The sequence below is a fragment of the Mytilus edulis genome, chromosome 10 (assembly GCF_963676685.1).
Source record: "Mytilus edulis chromosome 10, xbMytEdul2.2, whole genome shotgun sequence".
NCBI lineage: Eukaryota > Metazoa > Mollusca > Bivalvia > Mytilida > Mytilidae > Mytilus > Mytilus edulis.
The window spans coordinates 57,915,574-57,941,544 of NC_092353.1; the positions used below are offsets into that span (position 1 = coordinate 57,915,574).

A 25,971-nucleotide genomic window follows, 5' to 3' on the forward strand; every position below is an offset into this window, starting at 1 on the left:
GGGGGGGGGGGGGGGGGGGGCAATTAGCGTTAAACTGTAAAGAATTATGACATATGCAGACGATATCTGATTTATCGTCAACAGTATATATAAACTAGAGGCTCTTAAGAGCCTGTGTCGCTCACCTTGGTCTATGCGCATATTAAACAATGGACAAAGATAAATTCATGACAAAATTGTGTTTTTGTGATCATGATGTGTTTGTAGATCTTACTTTACTGGACATTCTTCTTGCTACAATTATCTCTATCTATTATAATGAACTTGGCCCAGTAATTACAGTGGAAAATATATTCTAAAAATTTACAAAAATTTACAAAAATTTATGAAAACTTTTAAAAAATGACTATAAAGGGCAATAACTCCTTAAGGGGTAAACTGACAATTTTGGTCATGTTACTTATTTGTCGATCTTACTTTGCTGAACATTATTACTGTTTACAGTTTATCTCTATCTATTATAATATTCAAGATAATAACCAAAAACTGCAAAATTTCCTTAAAATTACTAATTATCGGGCAGTAACCCAACAACATGTTGTCTGTTTTGTCTGAAAATTTCAGGGCAGATAGATCTTGACCTGATAAACAATTTATCCCCTGTCAGATTTGCTCGAAATGCTTTGGTTTCAGAGATATAAGCCAAAATCTACATTTCACCCCTATGTACTATTTTTAGCCATGGTGACCATCTTGATTGGTTAACAGGGTCACGCCACACATTTTTAAAACTAGATACCCAAATGATAATTGTGGCCACGTTTGGTTAAATTTGGCCCAGTAGTTTCAGAGGAGAAGATTTTTAAAAGATTACTAAAATTTTAGAAAAATGGTTAAAAATTGACTATAAAGGGCAATAACTCCTTAATGGGTTAACTGACAATTTTGGTCATGTTAACTTATTTGTAGATCTTACTTTGCTTAACATTATTGCTGTTTACAGTTTATCTCTATCTATATAAATATTCAAGATAATAAGCAAAAACTGCAAAAATTCCTTAAAATTACTAATTCAGGGGCAGCAACCCAACAACGGGTTGTCCAATTTGTCTGAAAATTTCAGGGCAGATAGATCTGGACCTAATAGATTATTTTACTCGGTCAGATTTGCTCTAAATGCTTTGGTTTTAGAGTTATAAGCCAAAATCTACATTTTACCCCTATGTTCTATTTTTAGCCATGGCGGCCATCTTGGTTGGTTGGCAGGGTCACGCCACACATTTTTTAAACTACATACCCCAATAGTGATTGTAGCCAAGATTGGATTAATTTGGCCCAGTAGTGTCAGAGGAGAAGATTTTTGTAAAAGATTATTAAGAATTACGAAAAATGATTAAAAATTTACTATAAAGGGCAATAACTCCTAAAGGGGTCAACTGACCATTTCGGTCATGTTGACTTATTTGTAAATCTAACTTTGCTCAACATTATTGCTGTTTACAGTTTATCTTTATCTATAATAATATTCAAGATAATAACCAAAAACAGTAAAGTTTCCTTAAAATTACTAATTTAGGGGCAGCACCCCAACAATGGGTTGTCAGATTCATCTGAAAATTTCAGGGCAGATAGATCTTGACCTGATAAACAATTTAACCCAGATCTTGACCTAATAGATTATTTTACTCCGGTCAGATTTGCTCTAAATGCTTTGGTTTTAGAGTTATAAGCCAAAATCTACATTTTACCCCTATGTTCTATGTTTAGCCATGGCGGCCATCTTGGTTGGTTGGCCGGATCACCGGACACATTTTTAAACTAGATACCCCAATGATGATTGTGGCCAAGTTTGGTAAAATTTGGCCCAGTAGTTTCAGAGGAGAATATTTTTGTAAAAGTTAACGACGACGACGGACGACGACGGACGCAAAGTGATGGGAAAAGCTCACTTGGCCCTTCGGGCCAGGTGAGCTAAAAACGACTTCTCTTTCCCTTTTAACCTTTTGAGTAGCTCGCCAATGACGAGTCTTTTATAGACGAATTGTCGTCTGGCTTACAGCATTATAAGCCTGATATCTTAAAAGATCTTTATCTCAGAACACGTACATTTAATATTACTGTCAATGCAACTGCTATCAAATTGCACCACTAAGGTCTTCATCTCAAAGTCACATTGAGACCTCCAATACGGTGCAAAAAACTCTCACTTCATTGCAGTTTAAGACGGCCCCTAGCACTGGTTTGAGTGGAATTCTTTCCAAAGCAAATTAGGTAGACTTTGTTGACCATATGTATTGTTTGTTGTTGTTGATTTTATGTATATATTTTTGTTCCAGAGGAGTCAGTTGCACGTTGTTGGTTGATTCAATATTTGTGGCAATTCCTGTTTTTCGTTAATGCACCATTGTCCAAAACAACAGATTTATTTAGCATGGACTCAGAACCAAAATACAATACAACACAGGTTACGTATTCGTGAAATAATATTTAACTGAGAAATTGATCAATCCAATCATATATTTCAGTAAATTATTAAGCTTACTGTACTGGTAATTTAGCACTGGACATACATTTGGCTTGCAGTCAATCAATATATGTTCAAACTATTTTGTTATGTATATGGTGGCTCATTATCAGATGTTACATTAGTTTTATTGTCATGATGGCGTTGTTGGTTTCTCTTCCGACATAGTTTTGAATGTCCCCATGGTATTTTCCGCTTTGTTTTCAAGGCAAAACGTGTCTCTTCAATAGAAACTACTAATCATTGCAAGTGAAACAGCAAAATATATAAAATGACATTTCATGCATATATATTGGAATTTATTTATTTTTGTGTTCAAATATTCAATACATATTAATACATATATGAAAACATAACAAGAAGGATACACGAATTTTTAAGTTTAAAAGTTTGATTAGAAACGAAATGCATATCAAAAGCAGCCTTGCGTATGCTGTGGAGCAGGATCTGCTTACCCTTCCGAAGCACCATAGATCACCCCCAGTTTTGGTGGGGTTCGTGTTGATCAGTCTTTAGTTTTCTATGTTGTGATTTGTGTACTATTGTTTGTCTAATTGTCTTTTTCTTTTTTTTAACCATGGCGTTGTCTGTTTATTTTCGACATACGAGTTTGAATGTCCCTCTGGTATCTTTCGTCCCTTTTCTGCAGTTGTACGTTTATAAACAACATGTAACGAAACAGTATAAACTGGGAAATTAAATGAACTGCATGTACATAAAAATAAAAATAAGGAGATGTGGTATGATTGCCAATGAGACACCAGATTTCAAATAACGAAGATATAAACAATTACATGTCCACGTACGGCCTTAAACAATGAGAAAAACCCAAACACATGAAAAACGTGAAATTAACAACTACAAAAAATAAAACGAAAGCTTAATTCATCATGTTAACAACAATACAGTTTACAAAAAAAAATCATGTATGTCAAAAATGAACCAACGACAATCACTGAATAATAGGCTCCTGACATGGGACATGTAGATAGTGGCAGGATGAAACATGTTTTTAAGCGCTCAACCCTCCACTAGCATGGGACAGTGGTGTAACAACACAACATAAGAAGAAAATGTGAAAATCAGTGGTGAATGGCTTAAATAACTCAACAGATTGGCGCGAAGCACAAAAAAAAAAAACACATGTAGCATAACACATGTACAATTGACACATATATAGCACCGATATGAGAGATCGAAAGTTGATTCTGTTAGTATTGGGTAACGGTGTGATGTTCCATTTAGTATATATCTATATTTGTAACATCTTCTGTAAATGATGGAAGACTGTTTCGAAATCAACCTTGCATGCATCATGCATAGCACAGCACACATCTAATGGCATTCATTGTCCTTTTGTGCAAGTTGTTTTTCGTTTTTTGTTGAAATGATATTGATGTCTAAAAAATCTATTTTCGAAATTCTCTGAAAAAAAAGAAAATAAAGTGTGATATATATTTTAGCATAGTACGCAGAAGTATGCCTGACAATTTAAACTAAGGAATAGGTGCTTTATCACAGAAAGCATATATGCATGTATATATGTATAATATATATACGGTTATGTACTAAGATTATCTGTTATCACAAACGAATGTCAAAAACTTCCAACTTATCAGAAGTAACATACCCCCAACCCCCATTGTATTGGATTAACATATATTAATCAATACGTTACTACATTGAATATATTTAAGAACTTATCAAGATGGTTGTGCTTCATACCAGGGTTTCTACTAACAGAGTTAGGGAGCAACCATTTCTGGATTCAGGGATTCAGAATAATTTTTTTTATCTGCTTGACCACACTATTTTTTCCCATTAAATTAGGGATCAGATTCTTTTTTAGGAAAAAAAACATACTCCCCCCCCCCCACGAAGTTAAATAGTCGTTCCCTTATGAGGAAGCACGACTGCATTGACACTACACATTTACGGTCACCATCACGATAAGGTTGAACGACACGATGTACATGTGTTTGTCAACTCACTACGTCATTTTCTCGCGGTATTATATCTTTAGATCACTCCTTATAGCCGTTTAATCAGTAATTTTATCGATTGTGTCCTATTCTCGGTTGTAACAATTGGACTGGATGTGGATTCGCATGGCGGGGATCCACACATAGCAGGAGACGCATACCATGTTGAAGCACCCGGTCTTGCAATTTTTGGAGTTCATACAATTCTCTCAATTTGTTTATTTTTACCTTCATTTGTATGTTTTTAACCGAATTCTCAGATTTGAAATTAGGTAAACTAATGTTGCATAAATTTTCTGTTGTTATATGTTATTGATAAAATTGAGAATGGAAATGGGGAATGTTTCAAAGACACAACAACCCGACCAAAGGGCAGAAAACAGCCGAAGGCTAACAATGAGTTTTCAACACAGCAAGCAAATTACGCACCCAGAGGCGGGCTTGAGCTGGCCCCTCAACAAAATGTGTACTAATTCAGTGAAAATTGACGTCACACTAAACTCCAAAACATAGAAATGAACTAAAATTAAAAAAACATACAAGACTAACAAAGGCCAGAGGCTCATGACTTAGGGCAGGCGCAAAAATACGGCGGGGTAAAACATGTATTTAATTTAGTATTTTTTTTAAGCTACAAAATAAACGAACCCTGACTCATATCGTCAGTTTTCGAATAGTAAACTTCTTAATGGCCTCTCACGAACATCCTTAAGCATACACGTGCTTACCTTTTAAGGAATTGCCACACGCAATCAGATGTAAAACCCGATTTTATATTTTAGTGAACTGGTAGAGTCTCGTATTAATTTTCAACTATCTATTTTCATTTTCAATTTCTACTAGAACACACCCGCAAAATCGCGGGCATTTTGTAAAAGATTTTATGACTGGAGAATTTCAGGAAAGGTATCAAAAGTCATAGGTACTTGGGGACAGGACAATTTTTAGCCCTCCCATTTTTTTCAAAATCCGTTATTTTTTTTGTTTTCTATTAATTTCAATTATTTTGGCGTTCAGTTTCTGTATATTATGAACACACCACAGGCACTTGTCTCGACAAAAATATTTCCTATATACCTTAATATTACAAAAGGTTCTTAACTTGCAATTTAGAAAAATGGCAGCCGATCGCGAAATTCCGTTGTATGCCGATTTTTCAGTTGTCAATGTTCGAAGGTATTGCTCTGATTTTCATTATGATTTAAAAAAAAAATAATTTAAAAATCGAAAGACTAGAAAAAAGGCAATATTAATGTGCTGCAATAACAAAAAAGATACGATCATAATAACATTTAAAATCTTAAAATAGAATAATAAGCCATGTCTTATGGTGTTGTAAATGTCTTATGGTGTTGTAAAGCATAAATAATATAAGCAATATTGCAAAATTATACCTCGGATATATGATATACATATCGTACCTCTTTTTCAGCAGATTGTCGTCTGTAATTAGCACCTATAAACGCTATAAAGAGAAAAATGAAGTGTTTCTATACATATACAATATGAGGACAATGTCAGAAAAATATAAACTTTTTTGTATGAGGCTGTGAAACTGGGGGAAGGGTTCGGTTTTGCCTCGCCCTTCCCCAGTTTTGTGCCGAATACAAAAAGGTTTATATTTTTATGACATTGACCTAATATTGTTTTTATACAGCACCTTAAATTAATACATTGAAAGCTATTTAAAATGTAACACAAATTTCAAACTATTTAAAATGTAACACAAATTTCAAACTATTTAAAATGTAACACAAATTTCAAACTATTTAAAATGTAACACAAATTTCACACTTATTTTCATCCCTTAATGAACCCTTGATTGTGGAAAAGGTGTTCCATGATGAAATTGACATTGCACAAAATATAGCTGTGTTACTTTATTTAGGAAATAAACACAACTAGTTGCTGGATAAATGTATAAAGTAGTATATATAACATAAGCGATTCCACTAGCAGGTCTTTAATTTATTTAAAAAAATTACTAGTGTAAAACCATTCAAACAGGAAAACCTACGGTCTAATCTATATAAAAACGAGAAACGAGAAACACTTATGAACCACATCAACAATCGATAACCACTGAACATCTGGTTCCTGACTTAGGACAAACGCATCGGGTTTAAACGTTTATAAAGGCGCCAACCTTCACCCAACCTGAAACAATAGTGTAACATCACAACAAAGAAAGACACACTTTAAAATATCAATTGGCTTAACTTAATCAAAAGACATATTACTATGTTCATGGTAGTAAGAGAAATTGTGTTCCGCACTATATAGTGTTTTTGTTATCTGTGGTACATATGTACCGATATAAGAGATATATGTGATTTCTCTCAAATAACATATACTCTTATATGTCATGTAACAGTTTTTTTTTCACTGTACGAGACGCATGCACGGTTTTAAGTGCTTTCAAAATTGTCGGAATTTGAATGTATATGGCACAGCAATTCAACAACACCATAAAGCCAGAACAGATTGCTATACAATACATGAAATTGAGAATGGAAATGGGGAAAGTGTCAAAGAGACAACAACCCGACCAAACAGCCGACGGCCACCAATGGGTCTTCAATACAGCGAGAAAATCCCACAACCGGAGGCGGTCTTCAGCTGGCCCCTAAACAAAATGTGTACTAGTTCAGTGAAAATTGACGTCATCCTAAACTCCAACACATATAAATGAACTAAAATAAAAAAAAATAAAAACATATAAGACTAGCAAAGACCAGAGGCTCCTGACTTGAGACAGGCGAACAAATGCGGCGGGTTAAACATATTTTGTGAGATCTCAACCCTGCCCCTATACCTCTAGCCAATGTAGAAAAAAACAAACACACAGCAATACGCACAGTAAAACTCAATCAATACTTAAAGTCATAAGAAACCTCAAATTAAAAAAAAATATGCATCTGTTTTTTATAACTAAATGGATAGTTTTCATTATACAACTTATGTTCATATACTTTTTTCTGAGGAAAATTCTTTAATTTTCCACATTTAGAAGAAGTTTACTTATTTTTAATTGCTTGCTTCCAGCAAGCAATTCGCCGACATATTTTCCGTATGCATAGTGACCCGAGCGTAACCCTCCTCGTAAAAATCCGGTGATCGCAATACGCATGGATCTGTCATTGAAATAAACAAATATCTGATTATACATGTTAAAAACGTGCTCAATACCCATGCTTTTTGTGATTTGTTTACTATAAGGTGACAATCGGTAAAACTCGGCTTCAAAACACGGCATTTAATGAGCAGCCATACTTATTAAATCATGACAAACAGAGAGAGAAAAAAAAGATGATTATATGATATATTTGCGAAAATAATGATAAAATCGTGAACAGAGGTCTAAGTTTATGATATATACATGCATTGGTTCAAGAATTGTATAAACATTATTTTTCACCACTCACTCGTTTCATATGACTTTAAGAAACTGTATGACCAAAACGGATATAACAAGAAAAGCAAATGTCATCCAAAGTCAATTTTGCCTAAAAGAGTTTCCCAAAATTTTCAACAACGAAGTTAAGAAAAAATGTAACAAATAATGACGTAATGACTATTGAGTTGCTGCTACTATCGGGGAGTACCATCTAGTCCACCATCAGATGTATCGTCAAAGTGCTAGAAAAATGAAAATAACTCTTCATAACTTGACGGTTATTTCAACATGATTATCACGATACAAAAGGCCTTACTTACCTGTTAAGATAGTTCCAAGAAGAAGGAATGAACTGAGTGTTATATTAGCACCAAAAATACTGACTTCATTCATCATTGCACGCATGCTTATAGTGAAAATGATTCCGAAGAGCTGAAACAAGAAGATTAATTTGGACATTACTTCATGGTTATATTGACTTGAGTTTTATTCATTATTGAAGGTCATATGACCATCTGTTTGCATCCTTGTACTTTCGTTTTGATGACAAGCTGTCTTATTGGCAATCTAATCACATTTCTTTTTTATATTAACTTCATTGCATGTGAAAAGGGAAATGCAAGTGATGTGATTTCATGAGGTGTAAGCAGTAACCAGTACCGAGTACAACAATGATTGTCGTGGCAATACCGAAAATATTTTATAAACTGAGGGAATCAAATACTGTTTAAGAGAACAAAACGTTGTTAGTTATAGATTAATTTATTCATTCATTCATTCATCAATCTATAAAAAAAATTGTTTCACTGATGTTATCATGGAGAAACGTTTATTCTTTCATACTTTAGATTCTTGAATTTTGTATTAAAAATTAATTTACGAGTTTTGAAAATCAGTATATTCCTGGTATTATTTTAGTAGGTTTCTCTATATATATGATTGTATTTTGAATAAAACAGCATATTCACCTGGAGAAAAGTGATATTCACCGCGCTAAACGTCACGCGCTTTTACATGTAACGTTATGGTAAAATGGTTGATGTACAATTGGGTTTGGTAAATACTTGTCATTAAATACATTGTTTTCTCTCGAAATATGGAATACAACAAGTACTGTCTTTTGTTTCGGTAAATATGTCGTTTAATTGACTTTTGAAAACTGATATTCCCTTCGGCCGTCGGCCTCAGTGAATATCAGTTTTTTCAAAAGTCAATACAACCGCATATTAACCTCATCAAAAGACAGTAATTGTATAATATTACTGGTTTGTTGCCCTCTTACTATTCAAAAAACGTTATCAGTCATTCAGGGAAATACTTCTGAACATATTACCTGTGCTGATGCGTTCAAGAGACCGGATGAAGTACCCTCTGATTCTGGATAGGTAATTTCTGCACCAATTTCAAACCCTACAGGCAAGTAACCAGTCATGAAAAATCTACGTAGATGGAAAAAGTATATAGAAAGGAAGTTTTCGAGTCATAATACATACAACTGCATAATATGCTAAAAATTATCAACTTAATGATAGTGTGTACTAAATATAAACTGAATACTATAAGTTATAAGGTTCGCTACTGACCCCCTACGGATCCATAAAGGGTTAGTAAAATCCATAGGGGGTGAGGCCGGAGGCCGAATCCGCTATGGATATTATTCACCCTCTTAGGATTCGTAGGGAGTCCGTAGTTAACCGTATAACGAATTTATCGCACGCTGGACTTTTTCTGCTGAGTTTTGTTGAATAATAAACAATGAAACACAACAACATTAATAGATGACGTCACCATTAACGTGTCATGAACCCCCTATGAAATTTACTTACCCCGTATGATACGTATCATAGGGGGTCACTACGTGACGGCGTTAAACCAATCAAAACGTGATAATTTACCCGCGGTGCGATAAATGACCATAGAGGTAAAAAGAAAATTGTAACTTTTATGATTTTTTTTTCAATAGGTGTGTATTTGGTAATAAGTTCTCTGAGTGATCTTAAGCTTGTATTTGAAAAGTCATCTATTTTTTTTTATTTAGGTCGCTACATTTAATTCAAAACTACAACAGCAACGTCTCACGATAGTTTCTGTCGTCTTCCAGCTGTGCAATATAATTAATGCGAAATATCATCACAAACATTCGATTATGCTTTTTAACATGCAGTTTGCTACGTGTAAGCAAATATGATTTTATACCAATTTGCAGTGGCATTTCTAGTAATAAGTAAAATGTTTAAAAACTCAAAATCTTATTGCAAATATTGCAGTTTTGTTAACTAATGTTTGAAAAGCGCTTAGAAAGCAAAACATAAGGCAACTTACAATGTATATCTATACATAAACATAAACAGGTAAATGCTAAAAGTTCTTTTAGGTAATTATCACTGTCTCAGTCTTTGCCTCGATATCAAAGATCAATAACTTGATGATATATGATAAAAAAAAATCAACCATAAAATAATATTACAACTCATTTAAAAACGAGTTGATGTGTCATTTCCCAGTGAAATATAGTAAATAAAAATTGCGATATATCATCACACACATTCGATTATGCTTTTAAACATGCAGTTTGCTTCGTGTAAGCAAATACGCTTTTATACCAATTTACAGTTTCGTTTTTAAATTCATCAAGCAATGTAACATCTCAATATTTAGTTTTTCGGGTGGTATCGTGACTCTTTTTTTAAATTGGAATAAGTAACAAGTTGAAAATACGTACCCTAATATTCCGGCACATAGATATACTACCCAAAGTAAGTTTACATTCAATGTAAAAGTAAATGCAACCATACCAGCTAACGACAGCAAATATATACCAACAGTTGTTCCTCTAAAAAGCAGAAAAATAAGTAAAACAACATGTTATCAGTTGTCTTAAGTCTGTCTTGTTGCATGTTTCATACATATGAATATGGTAAATAAGAGATGTACGGCGATAGGTCAATGAGTCATCAAGCCAACAAAACAAGTTTGCTACACACAGTGTTTAAAATACTAATCTACTGTTTCCTAGTCTGATTGCAAAAATGTTATTTGTATGCCCCACCTACGATAGTAGGAGGGGCATTATGTTTTCTGGTATGTTCGTCCGTTCGTTCGTCCGTCCGTCTGTCCCGTGTCAGGTTAAAGTTTTTGGTCAAGGTAGTTTTTGATGAAGTTGAAGTCCAATCAACTTGAAACTTAGTACACATGTTCCCTATGATATGATCTTTCTAATTTTAATGCCAAATTAGAGTTTCGACCCAAATTTCACGGTCCACTGTCTGAACATAGAAAATTATAGTGCGGGTGGGGCATCCGTGTACTATGGGCACATTCTTGTTTTCTATATTTTTTTAATGATGTGAATTATCCCAAAATACCAAATCTGATTATAATACAGATCCCGTGTCTACGCTTCGCTTACATGGATCTGAAAAGGTTCCGTTAACTTTTTAAGAACTTTCGGGATCCTCTTTGTCGTAATGATCCACACCTTCAAAAATGTGTAGGCAGCTGCTAAGGCAGCAAATTCATTGGATGATGAAATAACTACCAGAACAGAAAGTAGAACGGAGTGTTGTCATATCCTTGTAAGCGATGATTTGACACTGGATCTGTATTTTAATCAATTTGACCATATTCTCCGAGATGAAATTCTTACTTGAATGTTTTAGTTTTATCAAGCCATACTCCGGCCAGTATAGCTCCTACTATTCCTGCTATAACCACTGTCAATCCTATTTCTCCAGCTTCTTTTTGGTGATCCTAAATATTTATAACAGTGGATATTTATACACATTGACTTGTTGATAACCAATATTTGAACGCCATTATTCACATATATATTTGAGTTCGTACACAATTGCAGAAAATATAACGTTTTCAAGTTTCAAGCATAACAAGAACAACACGAAAATTGTTAAGCTGCAGACAAAATTAATAACCATATTCCCTTTCATAGAAGCCAAGAAAACATTGACGAAAGTGTTCTACCCAAGGTCTTTTGGACGGAGAGACGGACGGACAGACGGAAGGACGGAATGACGGAATGACTGACAGAGTCGATCGGTTATTGGACCTGCTTTCATCGTTGGCGAAGCAGGTAGAAATAAAGACATGTATAGTGTGATGGCCAAAGATGCACTATCCACCTGTAACCAAAGGAAGATCTAACTAACAATCACAGATGATCATACGACCTTCAAGAATGAGCAAAACCCATACCATATAGTTACATATAAAGGCCCAGGCATTTACAAAAATATGACACCATTCAAAAGAGAAGACTAACGGTCTGATTTATGCTAAACCCAATCAAATAAAAAAAAACTATGGCAAACAACAACAAATACAAATCACTGGATTTTAGGCTCCTGGTTTGGGACAGGCATACAGCGAATGGTTCTTTCTAGTAAAACCATTTTTTTTTTCATTCGTAAATCCTTATCTCATCAAGTTTATAATTAAAAAAAAAATGTAAAGGTAAATAGTACATACCGGGAAATAATTCAAAACGACGGGATTCACTAATGTTGCTATGGCGTAGTATGCTCCTGTGTTTATCCCTAAAAGTATATTTCTAGAATGTTTAAAAATACATTCACTAGTCGTTTTGAATTGAATATTTTGAAAAAACGCGAAGAATGCTTTTGATAACGGTGTTCATTTTCATCTTGGTTGTATATTCTTTCTCGCCTTTGATACAGCTTTCATTTAGTTTTGAAATAGATTCGTAAAGTGTGTTTGTGTGCAGAAGCTTTATTTAATAAAAAAAAAATATAAATTAAATGCATTTGTTTACGACACAAAATCCATTCTTGCTTTTGACAAAATTGAATTGTTTTTCGTTGTTTTGTTAAGGCCTTTTATAGCTTATGCGGTAAGGATTTTGCTCATTGGTGAAGGTCATACGATGACCTATAGTTGCTTACTTTTACGTCAATTGATCTCTGATAGAAAGTTTTCTCTTTTATTTACACCTTAGGCAGTAATCAATTTGATTTTCGGGGGGGGGGGGGGGGGGGGGGGGGGGGGGGGGTGGGGGGGGCTATGGGTTTTTTTTTCTGGACAATCTATTTTTTTCGCGACAAGTCGAAAACAATTTTTTTCTTTCAATTTTAGCATTACATATAGTGGCAGCTGAGGGTGAAACAAACAAATTTTTTTCTCAGAATCAAAAACAAATTATTTTTTTCTCTAAAAAATGGAAACAAACTTTTTTTCCAAAAAAAACATAGCCCAACGTGCAACGTTAATGACAGAAATTATTTCACGTTCAACGTGAAATTATGTCTTTCACGTTTTTTTCCGTGCAAGCACCCCCCCCCCCCCCTTTTACCACCCTATTTGCTGTTCGATGAATGAAAGAGAAACCAAATTCTTACATACCATAAGTTAATACCAGTAGAAGAAATCCTCTGTTTTTTAATAATCTCAGCAGGGATTTCCCGTAGTGTTGACTGGCAGCATTTCTTACTGCTAACAACTGAGCTCTACTTGGTGGTTGTGGGGGCTCTTTCTTAAAAACTACATGTACAAAAGAAGTATATGTATAGTATATGTCAGCTGATTCAATTTGGGATGTATAATTTATAACTTTTGTTACTGCTTATAGGCATTTTATTACACAAAATATAATTATGATATCTCTTAGACTGGTTCTCTTTCCTTTATCTGTTTGGCTCTGTGATACCCGTATGTTGCAAGGGAGAGGACCAGCCTATGATATCTCTCTATTCTATTTTCTCTAAAATTATTTTTCGTGGGTTACCGTAGGATATTGCATTTCCCTCTTTGTTGATAATAGCGTCGCAACAGAGTCAATGTTATAGAAATCACGAGCATTTACTGGAACTTCTGATTGATGAATCAGATAAAAAAAGATAATCCGTCATTGACATCGGATGCCCTCCAGAAGATTCCACACGCTTTAATAAAGAAAGTCGCCGTTCTTCTTCACAACTTAAAAAAAAAATTACGCAGTTAATTTGTTGACGTCAGTTTATTTTCAGTCAAGTCAAGAACACAGGTTACATTTGGATGCGTTATTATCTGCCCGTCCTACCGTATTATATATTCTTGTTTTATAAATGCAATCATTCACTTAAAACTATTTGGAATACACATTTGTACGGAGCCCTGTTGGTCTCACACAGATTATAAAGTGTCTTTTAAAGTCCTGCGCTGAAGATGTGTAAAGTCTAGCGCTGGAGATGTAAAGTCTTGCGCTAGAGATGTAAAGTCTAGCGCTGGAGATGTAAAGACCAGCGCTGAAGATGTAAAGTCTAGCGCTGGAGATGTAAAGTCCAGCGCTGGAGATCTAAATTCTAGCGCTGGAGATGTAAAGTCAAGCGCTGAAGATGTAAAGTCTAGCGCTGGGGATGTAAAGTCTAGCGCTGGAGATGTGTAAAATCTAGCGCTGGAGATATGCAAAGTCTAGCGCTGGAGATGTGTGGCATTTCGATTCCAGTTTATGAATGAATGATCAGATAATGGTCCTTCATAAATTTTATGATTTAAGTGCCGATCGGCAGTCCAAGATGGCCACCACTGTCGAACATAGTTTAACATTGAACCCTATAGGGGAAAATGAAAACTATTTCTACTGAGAAACCTTTTTCTTTTAAACCAAGTGAACTATTACATTCTGGTTTAGAAACCATATTACAAAATGAATCCAATATATGCATGAATGATCAAATGAAGATTCTTGATAAATTTTATGATTTTGGTGTCGACTGTATATCCAAGAGGGCTTCCATGGTCAAAACAATTTAACATAGAACCATATAGGGAAAAAAATGTACAACAACTTTTACAAAGAAACTTTGACATATCGATTCCAGTTTATGGATAAATGATCAGATGATAGTCCTTAATAATTTTAATGAATTCGGTGCTGATTGGAGAACCAAGATGGTCGCCACAGGCCGATACAGTTTAACAAAGAACTATAAGGGAAAACATATGAACTGCTCTCTTTGAGCATCCGTATGGTACAATGAATCTACTTAATGCAGGAATGATCAAATGATGGTCCTGAATTTGACAATTTTATGATTTTTATGGCAACTGCAAATCCAACATGGATTCCATGGCCAAATATAGTTTAACATTGAACCCTATAAGAAAAACATACTAACTACTTCTTTAAACCAGGCTCTCTAGAGCCTCTGGTTTAATGCTTATATCTCACGAAATTTTTGACCTGGGACCACCAAATTTAGTGCCAATGTAACTTGAAGCATAAACTTGTCAGTCGGTCACATATCGGTTGATCTTGACCTCATTGTCATGGTCCAGTGACCAGATTCAAGTTATTATGATTAGGTCAGTTTCTCAGTAACAAGGTATGGTAGGCTATTAATATTGAGAGTGTGAAATTCATTGTTAGGTGTGCATGTCAGTCTGACATATGTCAACTGACCTTGACCTCACAATCAAGTTTTTGTGATTATGTCAGTTCCATCGGCAGTAACTAGGTATGGTAGGTCAATATTTGCTGTATGAATTTGTCATAAAGTGTATATGTCTGTTTAACATGTGTCGACTAGGTCAGTTTGACTTCATTGTCGGTGACCAGAGTCAAGTTTTCGTGGTAAGGTTAGACTCTTAGTAACTAGATATGATAGGTCCGTAATATGTGGTTTGACTTTACATCTCCAGCGCCTGACTTTACTTCTCCAGCGCTAGACTTTATATCTCCAGCGCTTGACTTTACATCTCCAGCGCTTGATTTTACATCTCCAGCGCTTGACTTTACATCTCCAGCGCTTGACTTTACATCTTCAGAGCTAGAATTTAGATCTCCAGCGCTAGACTTTACATCTTTAGCGCTGGACTTCACATCTCCAGCGATAGACTTTACATCTCTAGCGCTAGACTTTACATCTCCAGCGCTAGACTTTACACATCTTCAGCGCAGGACTTTAAAAGACACTTTATAATCTGTGTGAGACCAACAGGGCTCCGTACATTTGTGTATGTAATAGACGTAAAATAAAAAGCGCAATTATAAAACTTCGATTGTATTTAATTCAAATTTGATATTTTTTCAGGCGGACACATGACCTCATTTCATCTGTTCTCGTTATAATATAAATGGTAACAATTTTACTGTACCAGATGCGCGTTTCGACAATTAATGTTCAGTGATGCTCGAGACCAAAATATTTGAAAATCCAAAACTTATACAAACATTGAAGAGCTGATCAACCAAAAGGACCTGATATATATCCAAAACCGGACAAGGAATCAGAGCTTTGCATGAGGGAGACATATTCTTAATTCAAATTGATTCCAACATTTTATAACAGTACATTTCAAGCAAAACAATATCCGTGTTTTCATGTCAGTACCGACGAAGTACTGGCTACTGGGCTGGTGATACCCTCGGGAACTAACAGTATACCAGCAGAGGTATCGACACAGTGGTAGTAATAATATAAACGATACCAATGTTTCTGCATCAGATGCGCATTTCGACAATTAATGTCTCTTTCACTGATGCTCGATACCAAAATATTTGAAAATCCAAAGCCTAATTATTAATACAAACCTTGTAAAAGTACGACAATGGCACATCAACACACAAAAACACAATTAAACAACAATGGAGTGTATTTTCCGAGACGATGTGTTCAGAGACTGTGTAACAGTGACGGAAAATAATGTTTAGATATACTTACTAACTAAAACCATTAAAAAGAGAAGCGTTGTGACGCCAGCGCCAATATAAAACAAAGTATATAAACGGCTGCTGACCAGATCTATGTCGGGACTATATTTCACCAGTAGCGGAGGAAGTAAAAATCCTACAGCTGCACCAATCTACAAATATGGCAATGAAAAAAACAATAACCTGCTGTTTGACGTGTCAGCGAATTTTAAATTTTCATGAGCAACACGACGGGTGCCTCAATTAGAGCAAGAATTGTTTACCCTTTCAAGATCAACTGAGATCATTCCCGTCTTTTTGTAGGGGTTCGTGGTGGTGAATAATCTTTAGTTTTCTATGTAGCGTTTTATTCATTTTCTTTCCGTTGTTTTTCGGGGTTTTTTTTTTTGTCATTTCAAAGTCGGTCTCGTGAGATGTATTGTCTCTTCGGTATCTTTGACCACTTTTGTTATTATTCTTTTAACATCCATCCATATTTATCTTAATGTATATTGAAGCAATATACACTTTTTCATGCCAGGACCTGTTATAGTTTACTTAACGGCATTGGTATTACTCAATGCCGTAGGTATTTTCATCAGGTTCATCCTTGTCACGTGGTCTTTTGCAGAGTTTTTTCATTGACAATCATAACACATCTCCTTGCTTTATATTTCTGGAATTAATTTTCTGTGGAATACGCATTTTCAGTTTATGAATTTCATTTCTTTGTTGGATAATACAGGTACAAATTTAATACGAACTTCAATCTCCAATGGTAAAATTGTTAAATCAGTATTCTAAATACAAAATTGTTAATAACATAATTGTCAAATCAAACAGTGCAGTGTTATACACGTATAATGGCAAGCCTTCACAGTCAAACATGAGAAATTTGCATATTAAAAGGTTCGTGTACTTATACTTTTTAAGGAATGACTGTAGTAATATTTTTTCTGTCTTTGAAGAAGTAACATAAAAAAATTGGTGCACACTGAATAACCCGCGTAGCGCCTCATAAAAAAATATGTACCACATTTTTTATGTTATTTCGAATAGACAAATATACTTGAACATGCAGAAAGTATGGCGATATTCCTACACAAGATATTATATATTTAACCTCCAAATTCCGACCGCGGACGTGACTGCGTAATTGAAAATCCTGCACAACAACTCTTTAAATAAAATTGTGTTTACTGCCAGATGAAGCCAGGGCAAGTTTAAAAAATGAGTAAGATTTGATGAGCAAGAAAAAGCGATAATGCGTGACGAATACACAGTATTACAAAATGATGACACTGCCTTTTTAAGAAAAACATATACATTCTCTAAAGATAAACCCTACAAAGAACTCGATTCGGATTTAGATGACAGAGAAGGCAGCGGTTTATTCTTCAGCATTAGCACTTGCAGAATAAGTCGTATTTTAATGATAACACCATTAACCGAATTTTTACTAACCATGAGCAACAAGACAGGTATCACAAGAGGAGAAGGATCAGCTTACCCTTCCCGAACATTTGATATCATTAAGGTTACACAAAACTTTAAAAGAGGTGACATAATAAACTTTAGTTTAGTTCTGTTCTTGCAAGCAGATACTCTCTACCAAAGATGTTCTGTAAAGATACACAAGCACCTGCAAATTGTATACTCTTATAGATATATTATCCCTTGTCTGTTGACTTGGGTGATGTTACGTGAATATTGAAAGTTCAAGATAGGAAAAGTGAAGAAATCGTCTTTGCTGATTTGTTTCTCATGTAGGCCATTTAAACCAAGTCCTTAATTTAAAACAATGTTAAATAATATACCTGGTTGCCAAATACACCTAAAGACGTTGCTGTTGATACTTGGTTTGGACCAAACCATATTGCTGCAAGTCTCGCAGGGATACCAAGTATAAAAACCTGAGCTACCGAACAAACAGACTGGCCGAACATCAATAACGCAAAACGATCGGGGCTAACACATGCTACTTTAATCCAAGCGCCAACTGCATTCAGGAAACTTCCGCAAATAATCACAACCCTAAGTCCTTTTTTGTCTAGAAGCCATGTTACTGGAAAGATTAGCGGTATATACGCCAGCATGTAGACCATTGATAGCCAATCTAGAGCAGTCTCTTGTTGAAATTTGTCCTCTGGCAAACTGGCATTGTAATAGTTGAGTAACACATCTCCTATTATGTTCAGATGTAACCATTGGAAGCTGTTGGTCAACGAAACAAATGAAAACAAAAAAAGTATAATCCAACGCCTTTTGTAGACTTGTGGTAGAATATTATCTTCGGTAACTTTCGTTGTCGTATCTTCGGTAACTTTCGATGTCTTATCTTTGGTAACTTTCGATGTCTTATCTTCGGTAAATTTCGGTGTATTATCTTCGGTAACTTTCGTTGTCAGTTCCTCTTGGTCATCCATTGTACTGTAATTAAATTAGTCAGTAATTTATCATATGACAATAAACGATTTTTTTTTGTTGTTCATCATTTGTAGGGTGAAAAATAAAACATAATAAACTTTTACAACATACAGTCTAGATAGGCAAACAAGGGGTGTGTGAATGAAAACTGGTGTAACCCACCATATTGTGTGTCTATACTAAGTAAGGCTATCTGTACAATCAGTATCATGATGGTGAGTTGTTTGTTCTTGATTGTCTATATGTACTTATGAGGAGTTGGGTGTTGTTGGTTTGTATGGCTTGTACTGTCCGATATTTTGTGGTGATTCCTTTTTCTTTTCTTTTCATGTATTTTATATATAGTATATAGGCGTCTGATACCATTTCAGCACGTAATACAACTGTTTTTAATAACTGTACGCTCGAGACCGAGAGTTTAGGAAACCAAATGTATCGAATAGATATAAGAAGATGAGGTATGAGTGCCAATGAGACAACTCTCCATCCAAGAATAGTCTGTTTACCAATTCCGTTATCAATCCTGTAATTATAGCTTCGAATTCATTCGTACGAGTTGTTTGCCTTGGAAGAGACATACATAAGGGTCTTGATGGGGGGGGGGGGGGGGGGGTCCTTCATTTTTGTATTCTTTAAAAAAAAAATTAGGCCATTTTTTTCTCTATTCTTTATAATTTTTCCTGTTATTCAATATTCTTTATATTTCAGCATCCTATTATATCTCTCTTTTGTACTTTTGTTTTTACTTTTTTTCTATTCTCCATACTGGTTGCCTTTTATTCTGCACTTTTATCGATTATTCTCTATAATCTGGTGACCCTTCCAGATCCTCATACATTTTCATTAACAATTACGAGCTAGCGGAAAAAGCACTAATGTACGGAAGCGTATTAGGGACATAGAAAAAATAAAATTGGCAGTGAATTTTTTTTTCAAAGTCGAAATTTTGACTTTTCAAATCTCGAAATTTTGACTTTAACTTGAAATTTTGACTTTTCAAATCCCGAAATTTTGACATAATCTTGAAAATTTGACTTTCAAAAACTTGAAATTTCGACTTTTTGAAAAGTCGAAATATTGACTTTTTTGAAACTCGAAATTTCGACTTACAAAAAGTCGAAATTTTCACTTTAAACTCGAAATTTCGACTTTTTTAAACTCAAAATTTCGACTTTTTTAAAACTCGAAATTTTGACTTATTTTAAACTCGAAATTTCAACTTATTTTAAACTCAAATTTTCCACTTTTTGTGAACTCAAAATTTCGACTTTTAATAAACTCAAAATTTCGAACTTTTTTTACAATCGAAATTTCGACTTTGATCTCTTTTAAAACTTTGATGTTAGTATTCAAACACAGTTATTACAACTTTAGAAGGAGTCGACATGGACGCAAATTATTAACGCGTCATCAACACATTTTGGCAATTTATATTTTGAAATAGGTTTTGTTCCATGTTTTAGTTCCAACGTCACTGTCATAGAATCGTCATATCTGAGAACATTTAGTATCGCAGTTTCAAAGGCTTGTTTGGTTTCCCAATAGCAAGTCACTGAATTTGCCTTGTTTAAACAATGGTAAATCAAGTAGCCAAAAATGCCATGCATATTCAGGACGACAAATGAGCTGCTCGGTTTTCTAGTTTTGGAATTTTGAAATAAATAAATGGTTCTTTTTTCTGGAATATTGATTAAACTCTACAAGTTGACATTATTATGACACAATTATTAACCCTTGTCTTTATATATCAGACTGTTGAATAAAAGTATGTCGTAACATGGGTGTATCGGAATAACGGGGTTGTCTTGATACACATATCTGAAGTCCAGACTTGAAATATGTATTTGAACGTGAAACATATTTTATTTATTCTTCGGCAAGAACAAGATTTTCTGTCTAAAATAACCTCTTTAAAATGGTTTAGTTTATTAAAATGTGCTTATTAAGTTTATGATGTATATTGCTCTCCGCTTGCTGATATAAATGACTGTGAATGTGGTAATCGCAAACGTATAAATACTTAGGAAAATTCGAAATTTGACTTTAAAACAAGTCGAAATTTTGAGTTTAAAACAAGTCAAAATTTTGAGTTAAAAAGAGTCGAAATTTCGATTTTAGAAAAAACCGAAATTTCCAGTTTTAAAAAAGTCGAAATTTTGAGTTTTATAAAGGCAAAATTTCGAGTTCTAAAAAAGTCAAAATTTCGACTCTTTGAAGAGTCGAAATTTCAAGATTTTAGAAAGTCAAAATTTCAAGATAAGAAAAGTTAAAATTTCGAGTTAAAGTCGAAATTTTAAGATTTGAAATGTCAAAATTTCGACTTTGAAAAAAAGTTCACTACTACTTTTATTTTTCTATGTCCCTAATACGCTTCCGTACTAATGACTTTTGTGCTTAACGTGTGCAATCTTTACGTTTTTTCAAATTCATCACATGTAATCTTTTGTTAAGCTACCAATCGTTTTTTTTCATCAAAAATGTTTAAACGCCTATATATACATTACTTTCAACTTATTACGCTTTGCATGGGCAAACAACCCATTTTATGTTAAGTTATATCATATGCATTGCATAATTTAGCATCTAAAAATTAAGTCATAATGTATTATTTAAATCATGTTCAATTATGAAAACGAGAAACTATTATTGTTGATTTAATTTTACAAGGATTTTACCGTCGAAGTGTATGACCTCAAACTTTTCATAATTGAACATGATTTAAATAAACGACAAACATAACGAATGTTAAGGAATAATATGCGATAATTAAATTATCATAGTTTCTCTTCTTTAATAATCAACCATTAAACAGAAAAGATGTTTTTATCATCATGTATTAAATGAAGAGTACGAACTTTAAAATATCATCAGTATATATTATCAGATTATTACATGGCATCTTTCATATCGCATGTATTATCAGCCCTAGGTTCAATATCAGCCCAAGAGCCGCATGGCTCGAGGGCTGATATTGACCGAGGGCTGATAATACATGCGATATGAAAAATGACATGTTATGATCTTTTTATCATATGCTTCAACAGTAGAGAAAAATGACAGATTCGTATATTGATCCTTTTACGTGGTTCCCGAAATTTAAAGAGTAAAAAAGTTCACGGCCGTCGGGCCAAAAATTTGATACATTCAATATGAAAATCTTTCTATTATATGCCTCAACAGAGAGAGAGAAAAAAAACATTTTAATATGGACGAATCGACAAAAAAATAATTCAACAATATGCATAATGATCATTGTTTGGAAAAGTCAACTTTTTAAAGAAACTTTCTAAATTATGTTTCAGAAAAACTTAAATAATGCGTTTATTAAATAATTGTTTGTTTTTTGTTTTTTGTTTATTTTTTTATTATTTTAAACAATATACTTTCCAGTATCCAAATAATTGTTTTGTACACTACTTTGTAATGTTTTTCACTGAAAACGTAGCATTGGGGTGTATTTTCCGGAATTAGCCGAGTATTACCGGAATGCCATGTGATAACGTTACGGAAAGGCATGTGATAACAATCGAAGCATGTGATAAACTTTTCATATCAGCCCTCTAAGCACCAATTCGAAAAATATGGAATTTACGTCAATTTAATGCTATTATCATACGGTAAAATTTATATGTTATTTAGTCTAAGTATATGATAAATATATATATATATCTTGTCCAATGTTATTTTTATTAATAAATCTAGTATATACAAAAAAGCAAACGACCTTACAGTCCACAAGTATCGGCATAAAAATTATCAATTACGTTCATCGCAACCCAAACTATATCATGTACATGAATTATACTAGTAAAGATAAATAAAATAATACATTAAAAACATGTATTATAAACTGACAAACATGTAAATCTGGCTACATGTCTCAAAATACTGGCAATTTTGTATGTAGCTAAAGAATTGATTACAAAATTAATTTATTCCAAACCAATCACCATGACGAAATAATAATTAAAAGTAGTTTATCATGAGTTTCATGACGAAGCATAAAACTAAACCCACTACATATTAACTTTATAAAAGAAAATACACAGAGAAAACAATACAGAGATCATAGACCAAGCTACTACGACCTCTGCAAAACTAAAGCAGCATGAGTTTCATGACGAAGCATAAAACAATACCCACTACATACTACGATATTTGCAAAAGTAAATGCACAGAGGTCATAGACCAAGCTACTACGACCTCTGCAAAAATATAACATGCGTTTCATGATGAAGCATAAAACAAAACCCACTACATATTAACTTTACAAAAGCAAATACACAGAGGTCATAGACCAAGCTACTACGACCTCTGAAAGAGTAGCATGAGTTTCATGACGAAGCATAAAACAATACAGAGATCATAGACCAAGCTACTACGACCTCTGCAAAACTAAAGCAGCATGAGTTTCATGACGAAGCATAAAACAATACCCACTACATACTACAATATTTGCAAAAGTAAATGCACAGAGGTCATAGACCAAGCTACCATAACCTCTGAGAAAATAATACACAGAGGACATAAGTACAAGCAACCACGCCCTCTGCGAAAATTTAAATATCGTCCACATTACCCAAACAGGCAAAGACAGGTAAATTGGTTCGTAATAAATAAGCATTGGGTTGCGATATAGGTAAGAGACATATACTTTTTATACCGATTACATAAAGCAAACAAGGTACACTTGCATAAATTAAAATACTAACAATTATAGCGATTAGGCTAACTTGCAAAATTATAATAAGCTCAAACCAAACTGCCGTGACGATATTTACGAAAGTAGCATGAGTTTCGTGACATAGCATAAAACAATTAACTCTGCATAAAACGTAATTGAAAAAGCACATACACAGAGGTCACAAGTACAAGCAGTCAAGCTCACTGCACCAATTGAAATATCGTCAACCTTACCCAAACAAGTATATATAAGGCAAATGGGTTTGTAACACAATAGCTTAGCATTAAACCTTAAACTGTCTTGCTCTTTCATATAAGAGTACTTAAAATGTATGGAACCGTTAATAACATCATATAAATTATGTGTTATACCGGGTATAACTTTGCATTCTATCATGTATGGTATTATTATCGTTATGCAATAATTCAATTTTTAATTGTAGTTAAATTTAAACGAATCATGTATCTTACAAATACACAAGGCAAACATAATGATGCTGTAAAGGATGCAGTAACTTGTAAAATTACAGCATCAGGTTAATCATCAGAGTAAATGATAAATAATTACATTTTGATCGCAAACGCACAATGTCGCCATCCACATGAAAATCAATTTGACCCACTATCTCTTTGACAAAGAAATGAATTTGACCAACTGCTCATGTTTGGCATAAATCTAAATCGTGAGTTCTATCCGAATGGCAGAATGGTTAAAAAAAAAATAACTGTACGTTTGTTCAAAATGTAAGCATAGAATAGCTTAAAAATAAAAGTATAGTTCGATTTTACCTGAAATAGCTAGAATGAAATCACTCCAGTCCAAAATTATCCATAAAACAAAAAACAAAATCACATATAATTTTGAACAAATTGTTTGATAAGAATCACAAGTTAACACATCAAATGCTGATGATAAAAGGAAGTGACCACAATGCACTTACACGTGAACTCGTACTGACCCGCAAGATCATTGACCAATAAGAAAGATGATATCCAATCATGCATTGGTCATAAGTGAAATTTCTCTGCACGTGAAAACATGTTATCGAATTTCAACAATTTATCGTTTAATTAAGTAGGACACTCTGACCCTTTGACCAGACTAGAGACATCATACATTTACAGTATTAATAGCTCACTCTTTTATTTAAGTCGCAGGTGCGGATCCAGCCATTTTAAAAAGGGGGGGTTCCTAACCCAGGACAAAATTAAGGGGGGGGGGGGGTTCCAATTACATGTTCCCATTCAAATGCATTGATCGTCCAAAAAAAAGGGGGGTTTCATCCCCCGGAACCCCCCCCCCCCCCCCCCTCTGGATCCGCGCCTGGAATAATAACAAATTTAAACAGAATTATCTTCTCTGCTGTCTTAAATTATTTTATTCCGCTTAATTTTCATACACTTCGACGGTAAAATCGTTAATCACTTGATTCTGAAAACTAAGAATTTTTAGGTCAATTTCAAACCAGGACTCGGATATTCTGAAGTAAAAATATCATTTGCATGCAATATTTCCCACTGGACTGTTATTCGGTTGCATCATTACACAATTGGATAGTTAGGAATTCTGCATTGTTTACTAAAATATTTGTCTACTGACTAGCGTCCGGGTTTGTAGTCAGCTGACGGTGTACTTGCCGTGAGCTTGCGGCCTGTAAATAAACAGCATTTTTAAATAATAACGGTCTCGATTCATGACATCACATTTATCAGCGCTTTTACTACTTTGTGTACGTTGGCGCTTTTTTACTTATATGATGTTTAATATGTTCATTTTTCCATTGTGTATATTGTATTGTATTGTTTGTATATGCCTTCAACCCACAGGGGTATAAATGTGCATTTCATGAATAAATAAAATATATTATATGCCTTACCTTTTCATTTTTATCTAACCGTCCTTATCATTGTCAAAATCCACAAATACAAATGTCAGGTACATCTACTGGCATTATTCACCTACTTTAAGTATAGAATGTCAAGGGTATAATTTGGTTGTATATTTGATGAATACATACTTTAACATCCTTGAAGGTTATGTTATGTGTGTCATTTGACGACGTATCAATGCCTGTACAAACGAACGTTTATATGAAAAGGCCACAATTTAAAAGAAATTAACTTGATACAGTATATGTTAAAATTTCTAATTATCTTAATTAACCATTGAAGTCGGAATTTATTTTCCGAAAATAATAAGAATTCATCACATATGCCAGCTTATAAGCATGTCATTATTGTCCTAAACATTGTGTTGTTTGACCATTACATATCTGTGTCGGTAAATGTTTTATCTACTTTGACATTTTTCTTTGATAAGATTTAAATAAATTCAATTATTGTATATAAATTTACAGTCACATATTTAAATGACAGA

At 34.0% G+C, this 25,971-nt stretch overlaps 1 protein-coding gene across 2 annotated transcripts; it reads right to left on the reverse strand.

The window, feature by feature from the left end:
• Positions 1 to 2,752: 2,752 nt before the first annotated feature.
• Positions 2,753 to 25,620, reverse strand: LOC139491534 (choline/ethanolamine transporter flvcr2a-like). 2 transcript variants are annotated; one of them, XM_071279276.1, is made up of 11 exons: positions 25,472 to 25,620; positions 18,302 to 18,914; positions 16,516 to 16,657; positions 13,217 to 13,354; positions 12,326 to 12,393; positions 11,490 to 11,593; positions 10,566 to 10,676; positions 9,177 to 9,282; positions 8,164 to 8,275; positions 5,868 to 5,911; positions 2,753 to 3,889 (listed from the first exon to the last, which is right to left on the reverse strand). In XM_071279276.1, exons 1-11 carry the CDS (start codon positions 25,477 to 25,479, stop codon positions 3,800 to 3,802), a joined length of 1,536 nt encoding a protein of 511 aa, XP_071135377.1. In that variant the 5' UTR covers positions 25,480 to 25,620; the 3' UTR covers positions 2,753 to 3,799. The 2 variants fall into 2 exon arrangements, with proteins under 2 accessions (XP_071135377.1, XP_071135379.1); XM_071279278.1 differs by lacking the exon at positions 25,472 to 25,620 and adding an exon at positions 24,384 to 24,700.
• Between the last annotated feature and the right edge of the window lie 351 nt (positions 25,621 to 25,971).